The sequence below is a fragment of the Vicugna pacos genome, chromosome 18 (assembly GCF_048564905.1).
Source record: "Vicugna pacos chromosome 18, VicPac4, whole genome shotgun sequence".
NCBI lineage: Eukaryota > Metazoa > Chordata > Mammalia > Artiodactyla > Camelidae > Vicugna > Vicugna pacos.
In genome coordinates this window covers 21,820,326-21,834,908 of record NC_133004.1, presented here as the reverse complement: position 1 = coordinate 21,834,908, position 14,583 = coordinate 21,820,326, and the positions used below count along the sequence as shown (strand labels likewise).

Sequence of the window (14,583 nt, the reverse complement as noted above, 5' to 3'; positions counted from 1 at the left end):
TAAACTGACTATACTTCAATAAAAACATAGCTTAAAAAAAAAAGTGGACTGGGACTCACACGAAACTCTTGATTCTTTCTAAATGTGTGGCAGAGAAAGTAGTTTAAACAGGGCGGGTGGGTACTGTTTCTCTTTCTTCCTTTCTTTTCAAAATCATAAATGTAGAACAGAGAGTAAAGTTTAAAGTCACACATGGTTGAAGAACCTTAGTTGGATGAAGTGCATCTGAGCCACTTCAGCGGCTGGATGAAGTGTTCTTATCCTTCCCTCAGCCCACTGATGAATGACGGCTCCAACTCGGGCAACATTGGCACCCTCAGCACTATATCGACAGCAGCACCTCCTTCCAGCACTGGTGTTAGGAAAGGCTGGCACGAACATGTCACTCAGGACCTGCGGAGCCATCTGGTGCATAAACTGTATGTGGCCACCTCACCCATCATTCACATGTGATGTAAACATTTTGTGGCTAATGGCTATGTGACAGTTTTACAGGTTCATCAGTGTCTGATTTACTTCCTAAGTGGTGTCCTGGGCCCCAGGTGACAGTACCCTAACAGCTAATGCATGTTACATGCTTGTTTAGGGAGGCCATAGAATCCTAGACCCTGTATCCCTGGTGGGTGGCACCAGAGCATCTGTGGCTCTGCCCTGCAGAGGAGCATGAACCATGTCTCAAAGGACCAGACCTGTTTTCGGAACTCTGGGATACACTTTGGGAGCTGGGATTAGCTCAGAAGCCTTGCATTATTTTATGGCTCAAAATTATAGTTGTGGAGACCATGAGAATTGGCAGGATTTGGGCCTCATGAATGCAGACAGCATGACAATACCATCATACAGTCACTTAACATACAGGAAGTTAGTAGTTAACTTTCTCTGGCTAGTTAAGCTGAATTGAAGGTGTGGTTAATCAACTCAGTTCCCTTAGGGGTTCCCCCCACCACCACTATTTTAATCAAAATTTTTATAAGAAATAGTTTAATACTAGAAATTCTTTAAATGATCTGGCAGCTATTGTTAATAGCAAAATATTGGTATGTTTGACTTGGAGATAAATTGGCAGGTCAGTATTGTCTCTAGAGTGGCTTCATTTGTGTAATCGTAAACTAGGAGAAAGAGATTTGGGGGTTCTCTCAACAAGGTGTCGTCCCCAGAGGTAGATGGTTCTGTTTCGTTCTTTCCGTGTAACATACAAAATGGCAGGATATTGATGTTGTTTTGAAAGTAAATTGAGAGGGTGCATTGTCCTTTCAGTGTCCAAGCCATCTTCCCGACACCTGACCCCGCAGCCCTGAAGGACCGGCGCATGGAGAACCTGGTGGCCTATGCCAAGAAAGTGGAAGGGGACATGTATGAGTCCGCCAACAGCAGGGTAGGTGCCACCTGTGTTCCTGCCCGTGCAGCACCTGTGGGAGCTGCCACTGTGCCTGTCTGGCTTATTGTCTGGAAAGGGGGGTATGTATTAGTCTGGTAGACTCGTCACTTGAGGGCACTGACCAGGGAGACTTCCCAGTTAAGACATGAGGCCCCTTCACAGCTCTCTCGGCTTATTACAAATGTCTCCACAACAGCAGTAAATGAGGTATATGGAATTGTGTTTCATCCATGGGTATAGTCTATAATGGGCCTTGTTTTCTGTGCTTGTAGTCTGTTACTGTCAGCGTCAGTGAAGAGGTTCAACTGTGGAATGAACTGTAATGAGCACTTAGTGCCTACTGTGTGATAAGTCCTGTTAACATCACTGGGCATGGATTTATCAGTTAGAAGTGCTGAATGTACTTAATTAAATGTACTTAATTAAAAAGTTCATTAGTTTGTTAGAACATACAAAAACATCATTTGTTTGTTTTTAACAAATAACTAGTATTGAATGTTAACTGTTTTTTAGGATGAATACTATCACTTATTAGCAGAGAAAATCTACAAGATACAAAAGGAACTAGAGGAAAAACGGAGGTCGCGTTTACACAAACAAGGCATCTTGGGTAACCAGCCAGCCTTACCAGCCCCCGGGACGCAGCCCCCTGGGATACCACAGGCACAACCTGTGAGACCTCCGAGTAAGGAATTCATTTCCTTTACTAGCCCTTAGTCTGTTTCCTTGTTTTTCCTTCTGTGTTTGGGGTGTATTTCTAAGCATGAAGAATTACATTCTCAGGAAGCCTGCACTTTGGAAACTGTATGGTAATGACCATGACCTTCTCCAGTGGCCTGTGGTTTAGCCATTGAGTCTCCCTCCTGCAAAGGCCCTTTAAGGGTGTGCTGGCATCAGAATGCACAGTGCTTTTGGACCTGTGTGGACTGGTTTTCTGTTTAAATTTGAAGGATTATTTTAAATAACCCATTTTTTTTCCTGCTGTTTTAGATGGGCCCATGTCCCTGCCAGTGAATCGCATGCAGGTTTCTCAAGGTATTTAACTACTGTTGTGAATTCATGTTTTGGTTTAACACTCAACAGCCACACAGTTTATTGGTTTGTTTTCTTCCCTCTGTAGTTCTTTGTAGCTCTTTCTCTTATTCCTCCCATTCCTTTTTGCTGTTGAGCAGAGTTCATGTCCATTGACATATGAATATTTGTTGCATGTGAAGGTTTTGGAGATCATAGGAAAGCTCTCCAGGGAGATCAGAAGTAGGAGTTAACTTTTTTTTTTTTTTTGGATGATAAGAGAAGATATTGTTCTGAGGAAGAATCTCCAAAGAAAACCTTGTAGGTGGGAAAAGAAACATTTCTGAATGCTTGAAAAGAGAGTATCAAGCCCATCTTGGGGCAGGAGCACTGCTGGGTGGGCGGGGAGGCCGCGGTGCCTGCTCTGGGCCCTCGGAGCACAGGAGCCACGCCTGCCAGGGTCGGCGGAAGGGAGTTTGTGCTCAGAGAATCCTCTTCAGGCTGGGCTACTGTCAGCTGAACAGCTTTCAGAGGTTCTTCCTCAAGTCGAAATTCTCTCTGTTGTTGATGGTTCAAGCAGTCATTTGAGTTTAGGGGTGAGTGTCGCTTCACAGCTTTCACTGCTCTTGAACAGTAGTATGTTTTTACAGGCTGTGAAATCAGGTGGTGACATTATCTAGAAGATTCCAAAGCATGGCCTTGCTACTGTGTGTAGAGTAGTTTGGGAGGGGAGAAGAGATTATTTTAAAAGTTGTGGTAATCACAGGGGGAGGCTGTAGCTGTGTGGTAGAGTGCCTGCTTAGCATGCACAAGGTCCTGGGTTCAGTCCCCAGTGCCACCATTAATTAATTAATTAATTAATTAATTAATTAAACCTAATCCCCCCCCAAAATAAAAAAATTTTTTTTAAGTTGTGGTAATTATATTGCATACTGAGTAAGAGCTGGTAGATAAACTGATACTGTGAAGGAAACTTCTCAGGGACTTGGTTAGATGGATTGGAGGCATGAAAGAAATCAGGAAGTCAGAGAAAGAGAGCCTTTGGAAAGGGGCAAGTCCTGTGTCCGGGATGACGTGGAAGCTTCTGCTGGTCTGGGATCTGATGAGGTGGCTGCTGAGCAGAGTGCTGAGGAGGGGTCTTACAACGAAGTGCTCACATGCCCCCTACCCGCACATCTAGGTCTTTTCATGGTTCCATTTCTTCGTACATCTTTTTCTTAAAATCTTCTTAAAATCTTCTCGTCAATAAAATCCTCAAGGAGAGGGGACACTTTTGTACTGTAGGCTTCCTGGCAAGTCCTGGGCCTGTGCTTTCACCTAGTTACATAGGGTGACATTTCCAGGTGGTGCTGAGGGAGGCACACGTTGCCACCCTCTCACACTATACCAGCATTGAGACAGCACCTCAGGGATTCTGTTAAATGCCAGTGTCAGTCCTGAGACTCAGTAAAACCAGTATTTATTTTATGTAGAGCTTGGAGTTTACGAAGTATCATGGGAAATGACGAAGGATGAGACTCTGTGGTCTTGGAGACACTTAGCGGCTGTGAGGTGTCTTTCATGGTGTGACATTCTGGCAGACTGCAGGCACCCCTGGGAAGGCGAGGGGAGCTGAGAAAATGAGATCTTTCCAGTCTGAAGAGGAGGCTGAGGTTGAGAACTGCTGACCCTTGGGCACTTTCTAAACATTTAACATACTTGCAAAATTAAAACCCCATTTTGAGTCTTACCCCAAATTCTGATAATAAACGTAAACCCAGCTGAAGAGCTGGAAGGCCTGAGGTGATGGGAACAGGCTTCCTGCAGGAGAGGAGACAGGAGTCAGGGTCTCCAGAAGGCTTTGAGGGGTTGGTTCAGACGGGTGCCCTGGCCTTAGTTGACCTCCTCCAGCAATGGTGGGAGCCCCTTCCCCACACCATCTCCCTCTGCTTTGTCACTTTGAAGCTTTGGTGCCGAGTGACCCGAGCTCCCCAGCCTTGTCGTCTCTCACTTAACCTGACTTTCTGCCTTCATCTCCTCATGCTCCCTACCTCCCTCCCCACCGTCTTGTCCTCACCACCACTGCATTGCTGCCATTTTTCCTGGACATGAAAAGTCTATTCCTGAACCATCTTTTCTGATTAACTGATTGCCTTTCAATCGTATATGCAGTGTGTGTGTTCCATCTTGTTTTGCTTAGAGTTTATTGGGTGAGTTATAATTTGTTTTCCTGTGGGTGCTCTTCCTAATGAACCATTGTGGGTACATTTACAGGGATGAATTCATTTAACCCAATGTCCTTGGGGAATGTACAGTTGCCACAAGCTCCCATGGGACCGCGTTCAGCGTCCCCCATGAACCACTCTGTCCCGATGAACAGCATGGGCTCCGTTCCAGGGGTAAGTGCCACTGCTGCCTTGGCTGTGCCAAGGAGGCCTGGCTGCAAGGAGGGAGATTGTCTAAGTGGTGCAACTCAAAGGCTGTCGGGGATTCCTGCAGTCCTTTGGATTTGGGTTTTGCTTTATTTCCATCGTCTCTTTCTCTCTTTGGTCTTTATTACTGCAAGAATTATTTGACCGTTATTTTTTAGTGAAATGACAAATTCATAGGAACCTGTGACTCTGTGAGAAGATGGGAGTTCTGAGGATGGGGTAGGCAGATACGCGGCCGAGAGGGGCGTGTCAGCGTCTGTTGACTCCTGGAGCTCACTCTCCTGAGGCTGCTTTCTAAATGCTTCAGAGAGCTCATAAAAGGCCTGCTTGAACTTGAAACTGTGGCACACTATTGATTTCTATTCAGAGGACTCTGTGGCACTGGCTCACTAGAGACCTAGTGTGAGAAAGCATGGCGGGTGCCTCAGAGCCAGACGCCTTATCCAGTGGTGGCTCTCTTCCTGCGAGAAAGGACGATTTGAAGATTTCTGTCTCCTAGTTTGTCTTGAAGACTGGCGCTCGAACCCCTCTGAACTCACAGTGATGCTTGTTGTCTTGTAGATGGCCATTTCTCCTTCCCGAATGCCTCAGCCTCCAAACATGATGGGTGCGCATGCCAACAACATGATGGCCCAGGCGCCTGCACAGAACCAGTTCCTGCCACAGAACCAGTTCCCATCGTCCAGCGGGGCGATGAGTGTGAACAGTGTGGGCATGGGGCAGCCGGCGGCGCAGGCCGGAGTGTCACAGGTACTGTTCCTGTTGGAGCTGTGAGCCACCTACACGGATGCAGCCCCAGCTCCCTGCTGCCCTGAGCATGTCTCAGTTCATGGGTATTAGAACTCTAGACTAAACATTTTCTGTACTAGCATCTCTTGATTTTTCCCCCTTCTGTCCCATCATTTTTACCTTGTTTGAAATTACTCTTACTGTCTTGGGGTAAACTTCATGCAGAAGTGGAATGGATTATGGTTTTTTGATTTGTGTGCTTTTGTGTTTTGGTTTGGGGTTTTTAGTTGTCATTTTCTTGGTCTGTCTTTATGTGTTTTAAATTCTAAGTTTCACATGTGATCCTGAGAGACATTGGATTTTAAGGATGGAGTGGAGAAGGGCCCCATGAATTCACTCCTAGTGATTTGGTCTTTGTATCTGATTGCCTGTCTATGTGAACTGCCTAGGTGGAATCCAGCTAACTGGATCATTTGAGTATTTCTTTTCTTGTTGAATGTTTTTAATTATTCAGTCTAATGCTGGGGAGAACTATTTTCCATTCATTTTACTGCCTTTTCCCCCTTTTGTTGGAGTACATCAGATTTCTGCTGTATATAAGTGTACATGTATTCAAAATAGGCCAAATATTCCCCCCAAAGACAAGATTCATTATTTAATTTTTAACATAAAATAACATTAAATAAAAGACACTGATTACACTAGATTTACATACTAAGTATTTATTAATTAATTCTTAATTTCCGTAACATTTCATTGCTCTGAAACAGGGGTCAGCAGATTTGTCCTATAAATATTTTCAGCTTTGTAGACCATGACGTCTTGGCTTTACATACTCTACTCCACTGTGGTAGTGCAAAGGCAGCCATAGATAGTACATTCACATGTAAGTGGATGGGCAGAGCTGCGTGCCAGTGAAACTTTATTGACAGAAGCTAGCAGCTGGCTGGACTTGGCCTTGGGCTGTATGTAGTTTGCAGATCTCCACCTTAGACCAGTGATTCAGAATAGCTCTGTATAGGTCCACAGATAATTCTAAAGCGGGTCCCTAGTTGAGAACCACTGCATTGAAACATTTCAGTGTTTGAAAAACTAATTTTTAGAGAAGGCTCAGACCTTTTCCAGTGGTCTGAGCTGTGGGTGAATGTTGTGGAGCACGAAACTAGTCATTGAAGTGTATATGTTTGTTTAAGCCAGAGATTTCCACACTTGTGTAAATCAAAGCATGAGAAACAAGTGCACATTACTGTAAGTGTACAGATTGATGAATTTTTATGAATGGAACATTGCTGTGCAGTCAGCAGACCTCATCAAGATACCATGATTAGATTTTTATATATTTAATTCTTTAAATCTGTTACCACATTTTCAAATGGAGGAAATAATTTTAACATACTCTGTTCCATCTGTTAGGGACAAGTGCCTGGTGCTGCTCTTCCTAACCCTCTGAACATGCTTGGGCCCCAGGCCAGCCAGCTGCCTTGCCCACCAGTGACACAGTCACCTTTGCATCAGACGCCACCTCCTGCTTCCACGGCTGCGGGCATGCCATCTCTCCAGCATCCAGCAGCACCTGGGATGACTCCTCCCCAGCCAGCAGCTCCCACCCAGCCATCGACTCCTGTGTCGTCTTCCGGGCAGACCCCTACCCCGACTCCCGGCTCAGTGCCCAGTGCTAGCCAAACCCAGAGCACCCCTACGGTCCAGGCAGCAGCCCAGGCCCAGGTGACAACACAGCCTCAGACCCCAGTCCAGCCTCCGTCCGTGGCCACCCCTCAGTCGTCACAGCAGCAGCCGACACCTGTTCATGCCCAGCCCCCTGGCACACCGGTGAGCCCCTCAGTCTGTCATCTTCTGGCCAAGACTCTTAGAAGAGAACTTTCCCGTTAAAGCAGTGGCATAAAGTCACTGAAAGTCTTGGTGCAGTCACAAGACCAGCACCCTAATCGAACCATAATGAGCTGTTCTATTCCAACATTGGCTCCAGACGCTGTGTCCAGCAGGACGTGACTTATGATTATCTTCTCTAATTAAATGGGTTTATAGAAATCAGCCAGTAAAAGGATTAATACGTGGGTCCTCTGTAGAATTTTTAAGCTGTCTGTCCATAGGAGCAGTGTGTTCCCCATTATCTGTCCTAGGCTGACGCCTGCTGAGTTTGCATAGTTTTTCTCCTGTGTCTTGAGAACTAGGTACACGAGTCAAGTTCCTAATTATATGTACTTTGACCTATATTCAGGCTAGAAGCCTTTTCTTTTTCATGACAAAAGGCACACCCAGGCTAACGGTTCCTGTGGCTCAGATCTACCCATCCCTCCAGAGAGGGGAAAGTGGCAGGATCACTTCGCGTCCCATGTCCCACGTCCCATGCTCTGCTGATGATGCCTGGCCTGGTGCTGTCCCAGACTGGGCCGTCCCCACTGACGCAGGGGCCTGAGGCTGCCTTTGCTCACCTCCGCATTCCTCCCGCAGTTATCACTGAAATCTCACGGTCTGTTTTCTTATCAGTCCAACTTGAAGACCTCCTTCCCCCCTGTACATTATTTGTGGGGACTGAGGATATTTATTTATAAAATGTCGAAATTAATCCCAACAGCAACCCCAAGATGACATTACTGTTTATAGTTCTCCATAGGGAGTGTGCTTATTTATCCTTATTTTATACTTCTTATCTCTAAATAAGACCCTTTTGTAATTTTACATTTTCTTTTGTTTGTTTACTTTAAACTACTTTGGGTAAATCTTTGAAAATTTAGAATTCTTTTAGGAATTCCTTCTCTGAATATTTGTTTACTTCTCCGCCCCTCTTCCCTACAGTTAACAGGCCAGTTGTACATTCTTGCCCCAGGTAGGCACTTTATGCCTTCCTGCAGTATATAGACTTACATGTTTATAATTCAGCCTTTTACCGTATCCATTAGTGTCATTATTGGAGGGGATTAAATTTAAAATTGGAAATTCTGTGACTTGCATAGAAAACTCCCCCAGAATAATTTTATATCAAAGTGTTGAAAGCTCTGCTCTTCTGTCTTTGCATTATTGGCAAGAAGTCAGTTGTTTTTCTGCCTAACGTTGACTTCCTCTGGAGCCCCTATTTAACTCCTGTTCTTCAGGTGTCTCAGATCGGAGTGCCTGTTAGCTTAGTAATGAGAAAGTTACAATGAAACTATATTGGATGTGCATCAGGCTTTGAGATCATTTATAGTCTCTTGTTTACCAAGATAAATGATTTGGGTTTCTCCACAGCTTTCCCAGGCAGCAGCCAGCATTGATAACAGGGTCCCCACTCCATCCTCAGTGGCCAGTACTGAAACCAACTCCCAGCAGCCAGGACCTGATGTACCAATGCTGGAAATGAAAGCTGAAGTCAAGACCGAGGACACCGAGCCTGATCCCAGCGAACCCAAGGGAGAGCCTGGGTCTGCGGTAGGTCCCTTTCCTGAGAGTGACAGATGTGCTGCGCATGTGGAGGCCCCAGGGTCCACCATAGATGTCCCTGCTTTTTGTTTCAGCGTCCTGTTTGATTATGCTTCATGTAGGAAATCAATTAAAAACAGATCACCTACTTATTTTTAGATATTAGTTACAGGTTTTTTAAATTTTGCCAGCAGTGAAGAGCACTGGCATGTATTTTAATTGTTTGAATTATCCAACAGCTTTTTATAGTCATTTCTCATTATTTTATAGTTCTGCAGAGTTAGACTATGCAAGGGATGTATTTTTTTACTAATTAATCTGTGGCAGAAGTTGGAAACTGACTGACCGTGGGTTGAATCCAGCCTATAAGTCTGTTTTGGTTGACCCACACAATATTTTTAAAGTCAGAAATTACAAGAGTCTAGATTTCTGGCTTTTCTTGAAAAATGAGAAGCTCTGCCACCACTGTGTTTGCATTCCTGTGTGGCTGCAGTCTGGATGGGAGCACCAGCCATGGCTATTAGATGGGTCATGGGCCCTCTGGTTCACTGGAGTCTCCACTCCTCCCTACTGCCTCACTCCACGCCTCCTGCTGCTCTCGTTTACTTCACCTTCCTGGCCCTCTGAGCAGTTGGAGTTCTGATCCCTCCCCCAATATTTGAGGTGATTCTTGTTCCAAACTAGAAATACCTGTATGTAAAACCTCTGAGGAGATAATAATGTATATACAGTGTATATACGAGTTTTTTAAGCACTCTAGCATGTAAATTTTTTTTTAATTTTTAAGACTATAGTTACACTGGTATTGTGTTAAAAGTGACTCCACCCCTTCTTGTGGGAGAGAAAAGAAATAATCAGTGCAGCTCTGACTAGGGAAGGGCTTTAACAAGCCCAGGTAGATTTTTAAGAGCCTTCCAGTAAGGCTGAGTTAAAATAAAGGTCTTTGATTTTCATATATCATTATCTGTAATTTGGTTTTTCTCAAGATAATGGAGGAGGATTTACAAGGATCTTCTCAAGTTAAAGAAGAAACAGACCCAACAGAGCAGAAATCAGAACCGATGGAAATGGATGAAAAGAAACCTGAAGTGAAAGTCGAAGCTAAAGAGGAAGAAGAGAGCAGTGCAAACGGGACGGCCTCTCAGTCAACTTCTCCTTCGCAGCCTCGCAAAAAGAGTATGTCGTGTTCTTGTGAGCTTCCTAAACAGTGCTGCTTTTCTATTGTATTGTGATTCTATACTGTGGATTAAAAGCTAAAGCAGAAGAAAAAAATTCCATCCCTCCTTTTACCCTTGCCTGCCATTCCTTGAGTTTTAGAAATGGTGGCAGTAAGCTGACTCCCGGGCGAGGGCCCGTGGGGTCTATGCTAGGGACGAGAAGCGAGCTGAGTCTCCAAGGGGCAGTGCGCAAGCAGCCTGTCTGGGTTGGTGCTGACTGTACTTGGCAGGCCACGGACAACCACTGATGTATTCAAGCGAGAAGGTGATCGGAAGCTTGAGGTTAGGGAAATTATCACCATGGCAACGTGTATGCACTGGAGTTTGTAGGTTTCTTCTGATATGGACAGAAAACTAGGTGCCCAAAGTCATGGGATAGGAGAGAGAATCTGACTAGTGCAGCAAGAAGGGGCAACAGGATAAGCCAGTCTCACAGTGGAAGTTGGATAGAATCCATTTGAGATGTGTCCAAAGTAAGGAGGTAACAGGGAGTCAGAAATTTGTCAAGAGACCCTTGGAAATGTGAGACAGGGCTCAGGTAGTTGAGGGCCGCTGGTGATGCACTTAGGAAGGATGGCAGAATAATGTTAAAGGCTCATATTGTGTAGATTTGCTGCTAGAAGAGACCCTGGAGATCATGATACGGCAGGTCTCAGACCTCTTTATATTCCTAAAAATTGAGGACCCCAGAGAAGTTTTTGTTTGTATGGATTATCTGTCACTATTTACTCTATTAGATTTTTTTAAATATTTAATCTATATAAATGCAAATCTGTTACATGGCATTCATAAATAACACATTTTTATGTAAAATAACTTTCAAAACAAAAATAGAGTAGTGACATTTTCTGTTACAGTTTTGTTACTCAGGGAGTTAAGTGGGCACAGCTGGGTTCTGTATCTGCCTCTGCTTTGGCTCTTGTGTTACATTGTTTGGTTGAAGTACATGAAGAGAATCCTGCCCCATTCAGGTGAGTAGTTGATAAAGAGAAGAGCACTTTAGTAGCCTTCTCAGGTCATTGTGGATATTCTTTTTTGATACTATACCACCACTCAACAATTGGAGGTTTACTAAAGGTTAGTTGCAGTGTGAAATCTGAATCCGTAGCACTGAATTTTTTGTCCTCTGGCATTAGAATCTGTTTGTTTTTTATCTTGAATGGATCTTTTGCCCTTGCATGATTTTTCTTTTTTAATAACATAGTCCTTTGGTCATCTAGGAATTTGACTCACTGAGTTATGCACATCTTCCAAATGACATACTTCATTATGTGAAATTTTGAAAAACCGCATTCGTTAATACCACTATGAAATCTCTTCAAAAAAATCTTGTAAATTTTGACAAGCTGTCAAGCTCATGTGGCGTAAGTTTTCAAAATTCTAATCTTTGATCAAAGTCCATATTTTATCACTGGTAGAAAATAGAGAGTTGTCCTGGAGGGAACTGGCTTACGTTGTTCATTTTTGAGAAAATGTCTGTCCCATACCCAGACCTAAATAACCACAGCTTGCCTGTGAGACAGGTTTTCTAGTTTTATGTGTTCCACGAAGAAAAGCAGTTACGTCCTCTCTCAGCACTCATACCAGTGCATCCTCTCCACACAACCACGGCGTGCAGCAGAGGTGCTTTATGACAGCTTCCCAGTTTGTCGTACAGAATAAAGGACATGTAGCCAAGGGCTGAGATTCAATAAAAGTAAGAATTTTCAGTCCTTCATCAAGGACATCCATCCCTGCAGTTGACATCCTTGTCTTGTGTGTGCAGAGCAGCAGCTTAGAGCGGGGTGGCCGCCGAGTCAAGTCTCGTGTTGCGGGACTAGTGATTTACTCACTGCTGCTTTTGCCCCATCGTGTGAATGTCAGCACAGCGCAAAAGGCAAATGACGACGTAGTGGTAGCATGAAACTTGTTTTACATTATGGAATAAATTTGATTTCACAGAGCCCAAGAAAGGGCCTGAGGCAGCGCTGGAAGTGTTACGTATCTGCACATTCCATATGGCAGTCATGTGGCTCCTGAGCACTTGAAATGTTGCATGTGTGACTGTGGAAGTAGATTTTTAATTTTATTTAATATCAATTCGTTTTGATTCAGGTAACCAAATATGGCTGGTGGCTACTGTATTAGACAGCACCGGGGTCTGCAAGGCCTCCGTGGGCAGTGCTCGGAGGACTGCTGATGTAGTACAACATCCTGATTGTTTGCAAAAGATCTGGAGGCCCGAGAAGTGCAGTGACTTACTCCTAAGCACACCATATGAGTCACTGGCAGAGAACCTGTTTCAAACACAGCTTCTGACTGCTACTTCCACTCACTCAGAGTCTTATTCCATCAATATGGTGGTTAAAGAGTTTGAAAATGACTTTTCCTCAGCATAGGTATTACACAGATGTTTCATGAACGAATGAAGTCATCCAAAGTGAAACGCATGGTGGGGAGGGTGTAGCTCAGTGGTAGAGCACGTGCTTAGCATGCACGAGGTCCTGGGTTCAGTACCTCCATTAATAAATAAATAAGTAAATAAATAAACCTAATCCCCCCCCCAAACAAAAACAAAAAAACAAAGTGAGATGCAAGTAAGGCCATATTACTTTTTATTACCACTAGGGAGATGAGAGGAAACTTCAGGGCCAGAAAGTACATACTTTAGCCCTTGTGTGTCATAAGGTTTCGTTGCAGCTACTCAGCTCTGTGATGTGGGAAAGCAGCCACAGACAACATGTGCACAGATGAGCTTGGCCGTATTCTAATAAAGCTTTAGTTTGACAGACCAAAATTTGATTTTGTGTAATTCACGTATCATGAAATACTTTTCCCTAACCATTAAAAAACTTAAAAACCGTTCTTAGCTCAAGGCCATACAAAGGCAGGCATCTGGCCAGATTTGGTCCGTGGGTCATGGTTTGCCGACCCTTGGTCTAGAAGAATGAAAAAGCTATTGATTAACTAAAGAATTGTTTTCTAATAGTTATTCAAAGAAAACCAAGCACGGCTTCATCTCTGTGAAAAGCCTAGAAGACTAGAAGAAAAGGGGTTAGCTGAAGGCAGGATTTGTGTGTGTTTCAGGGGCCTCCACAGGGCACTTCTGCTCCCTAGACCAGGCCTTTGTGCCTGCTGGGGAGTGTCTTGGGGAGCGTCTGCTGGGGAGCGCTGCACTGGATGTCGCATGCTTGCTGACCTCCAGCAGCCAGCCCAGGTCTAGTGCGCCAGGTGTCCTGGAGCGTAGGAGGCTGTTCCGTCAGGAGGTCAGGTCGCTGGCTCTGATGACAATAAACTCTCTGGAAACTTCCCAGCCAGTGTTTTCATCTCTCAATATACTTGATGCATGCCGCTTCCCAACTGGAACTTTAAATGTTTACGATTGTTTTAATCTGATTTATGAATTACGGTTTACCACATGTGTGTGAAAAGGTTTAGGAAACCTTTTCACAATCCAAAAAACCACAAAGAGGAAACCTCTTATCACTTAAGACCTAAGTCATCAGAACTCCTTTGTGCTGTTTGCCTCTGGTCATTTTACTATGTGTAGAAGCATATGTGAGCTTTGCGGGATGCGGGTTTCCCATGTCGTTAGAACTCACTAGGGTTTTGTATAAATGTACCGTCCTGAATGTATTTGGCAGCCATATTTGTTCTTACATTGGTGACGACAGAAAGTGCAGTAGGAATTGTCTGGCCTAGAAGTTGGAGACTGCTACATGTGGGAGGGTATAGTACAGAATTGGCGGGGGGGGGGTCTTGTTTTTCTAGCTCTGTTACTGTATACATTTGTTTGTGAGGTTGTAATACAAAACCATCGTCTCAAGTGGTCTGAGTTTACTTCAGCCAAGGACAGACAAGTTTCCTTAGAGGAGGAAAGGCCCCTTCCAGTGAACTGACTTTATTTACACCCACTTGATCAATGAAGCAGATTTGGGAGTTAGCATCATTTTCTATTCCAAGGAAGTTTTAACATTGGAAGCCTTCACGTTGAACAAGCAAACTTCTCAGTTTGCATTTTTGCCTCATGATGTGAGTGCAGTTTTTAAAAACCCTAGTCTGGCTGTGTATTCCCAGTCCCTGAATCACGGCTTTAGAACACCCATGGACCCCACGGTGAATGAGCCCTCAGAAGCTTCACGGCTGGAGGGGAAATGATTCGGACCTTCTCAGCAGCAGCCCGGGCTTCCTTTTGAAATGTTTTGGAGAAGGAGTCTGCCTTGTAAACAGTGTCGTTTCCTATTTCCTAACTGCAGTCTTTAAGCCGGAGGAGTTACGCCAGGCTCTGATGCCAACCCTAGAAGCACTGTATCGACAGGATCCGGAGTCCTTACCTTTTCGGCAGCCTGTAGATCCCCAGCTCCTAGGAATTCCAGTAAGTTGATGCTTTAAAAACATGTGGTAACATCACCAGTGTAATTCATGAGTATCCATTGTTTTA

The 14,583-nt window shown here is 44.4% G+C and overlaps 1 protein-coding gene across 2 annotated transcripts in view; it reads left to right on the top strand.

Annotated features, from left to right (window-relative positions):
• CREBBP (CREB binding protein) overlaps positions 1 to 14,583 on the top strand; it is a 116,920-nt gene that overhangs the window by 76,663 nt on the left and 25,674 nt on the right. For both annotated transcript variants that reach the window (XM_072942584.1, XM_072942582.1), the window contains exons 8-17: positions 273 to 419; positions 1,258 to 1,375; positions 1,892 to 2,063; positions 2,369 to 2,413; positions 4,643 to 4,767; positions 5,362 to 5,550; positions 6,943 to 7,359; positions 8,776 to 8,955; positions 9,933 to 10,122; positions 14,399 to 14,517. In XM_072942584.1, coding sequence (XP_072798685.1) covers positions 273 to 419; positions 1,258 to 1,375; positions 1,892 to 2,063; positions 2,369 to 2,413; positions 4,643 to 4,767; positions 5,362 to 5,550; positions 6,943 to 7,359; positions 8,776 to 8,955; positions 9,933 to 10,122; positions 14,399 to 14,517 — 1,702 coding nt within the window. The remainder of the gene's footprint in view (positions 1 to 272; positions 420 to 1,257; positions 1,376 to 1,891; positions 2,064 to 2,368; positions 2,414 to 4,642; positions 4,768 to 5,361; positions 5,551 to 6,942; positions 7,360 to 8,775; positions 8,956 to 9,932; positions 10,123 to 14,398; positions 14,518 to 14,583) is intronic.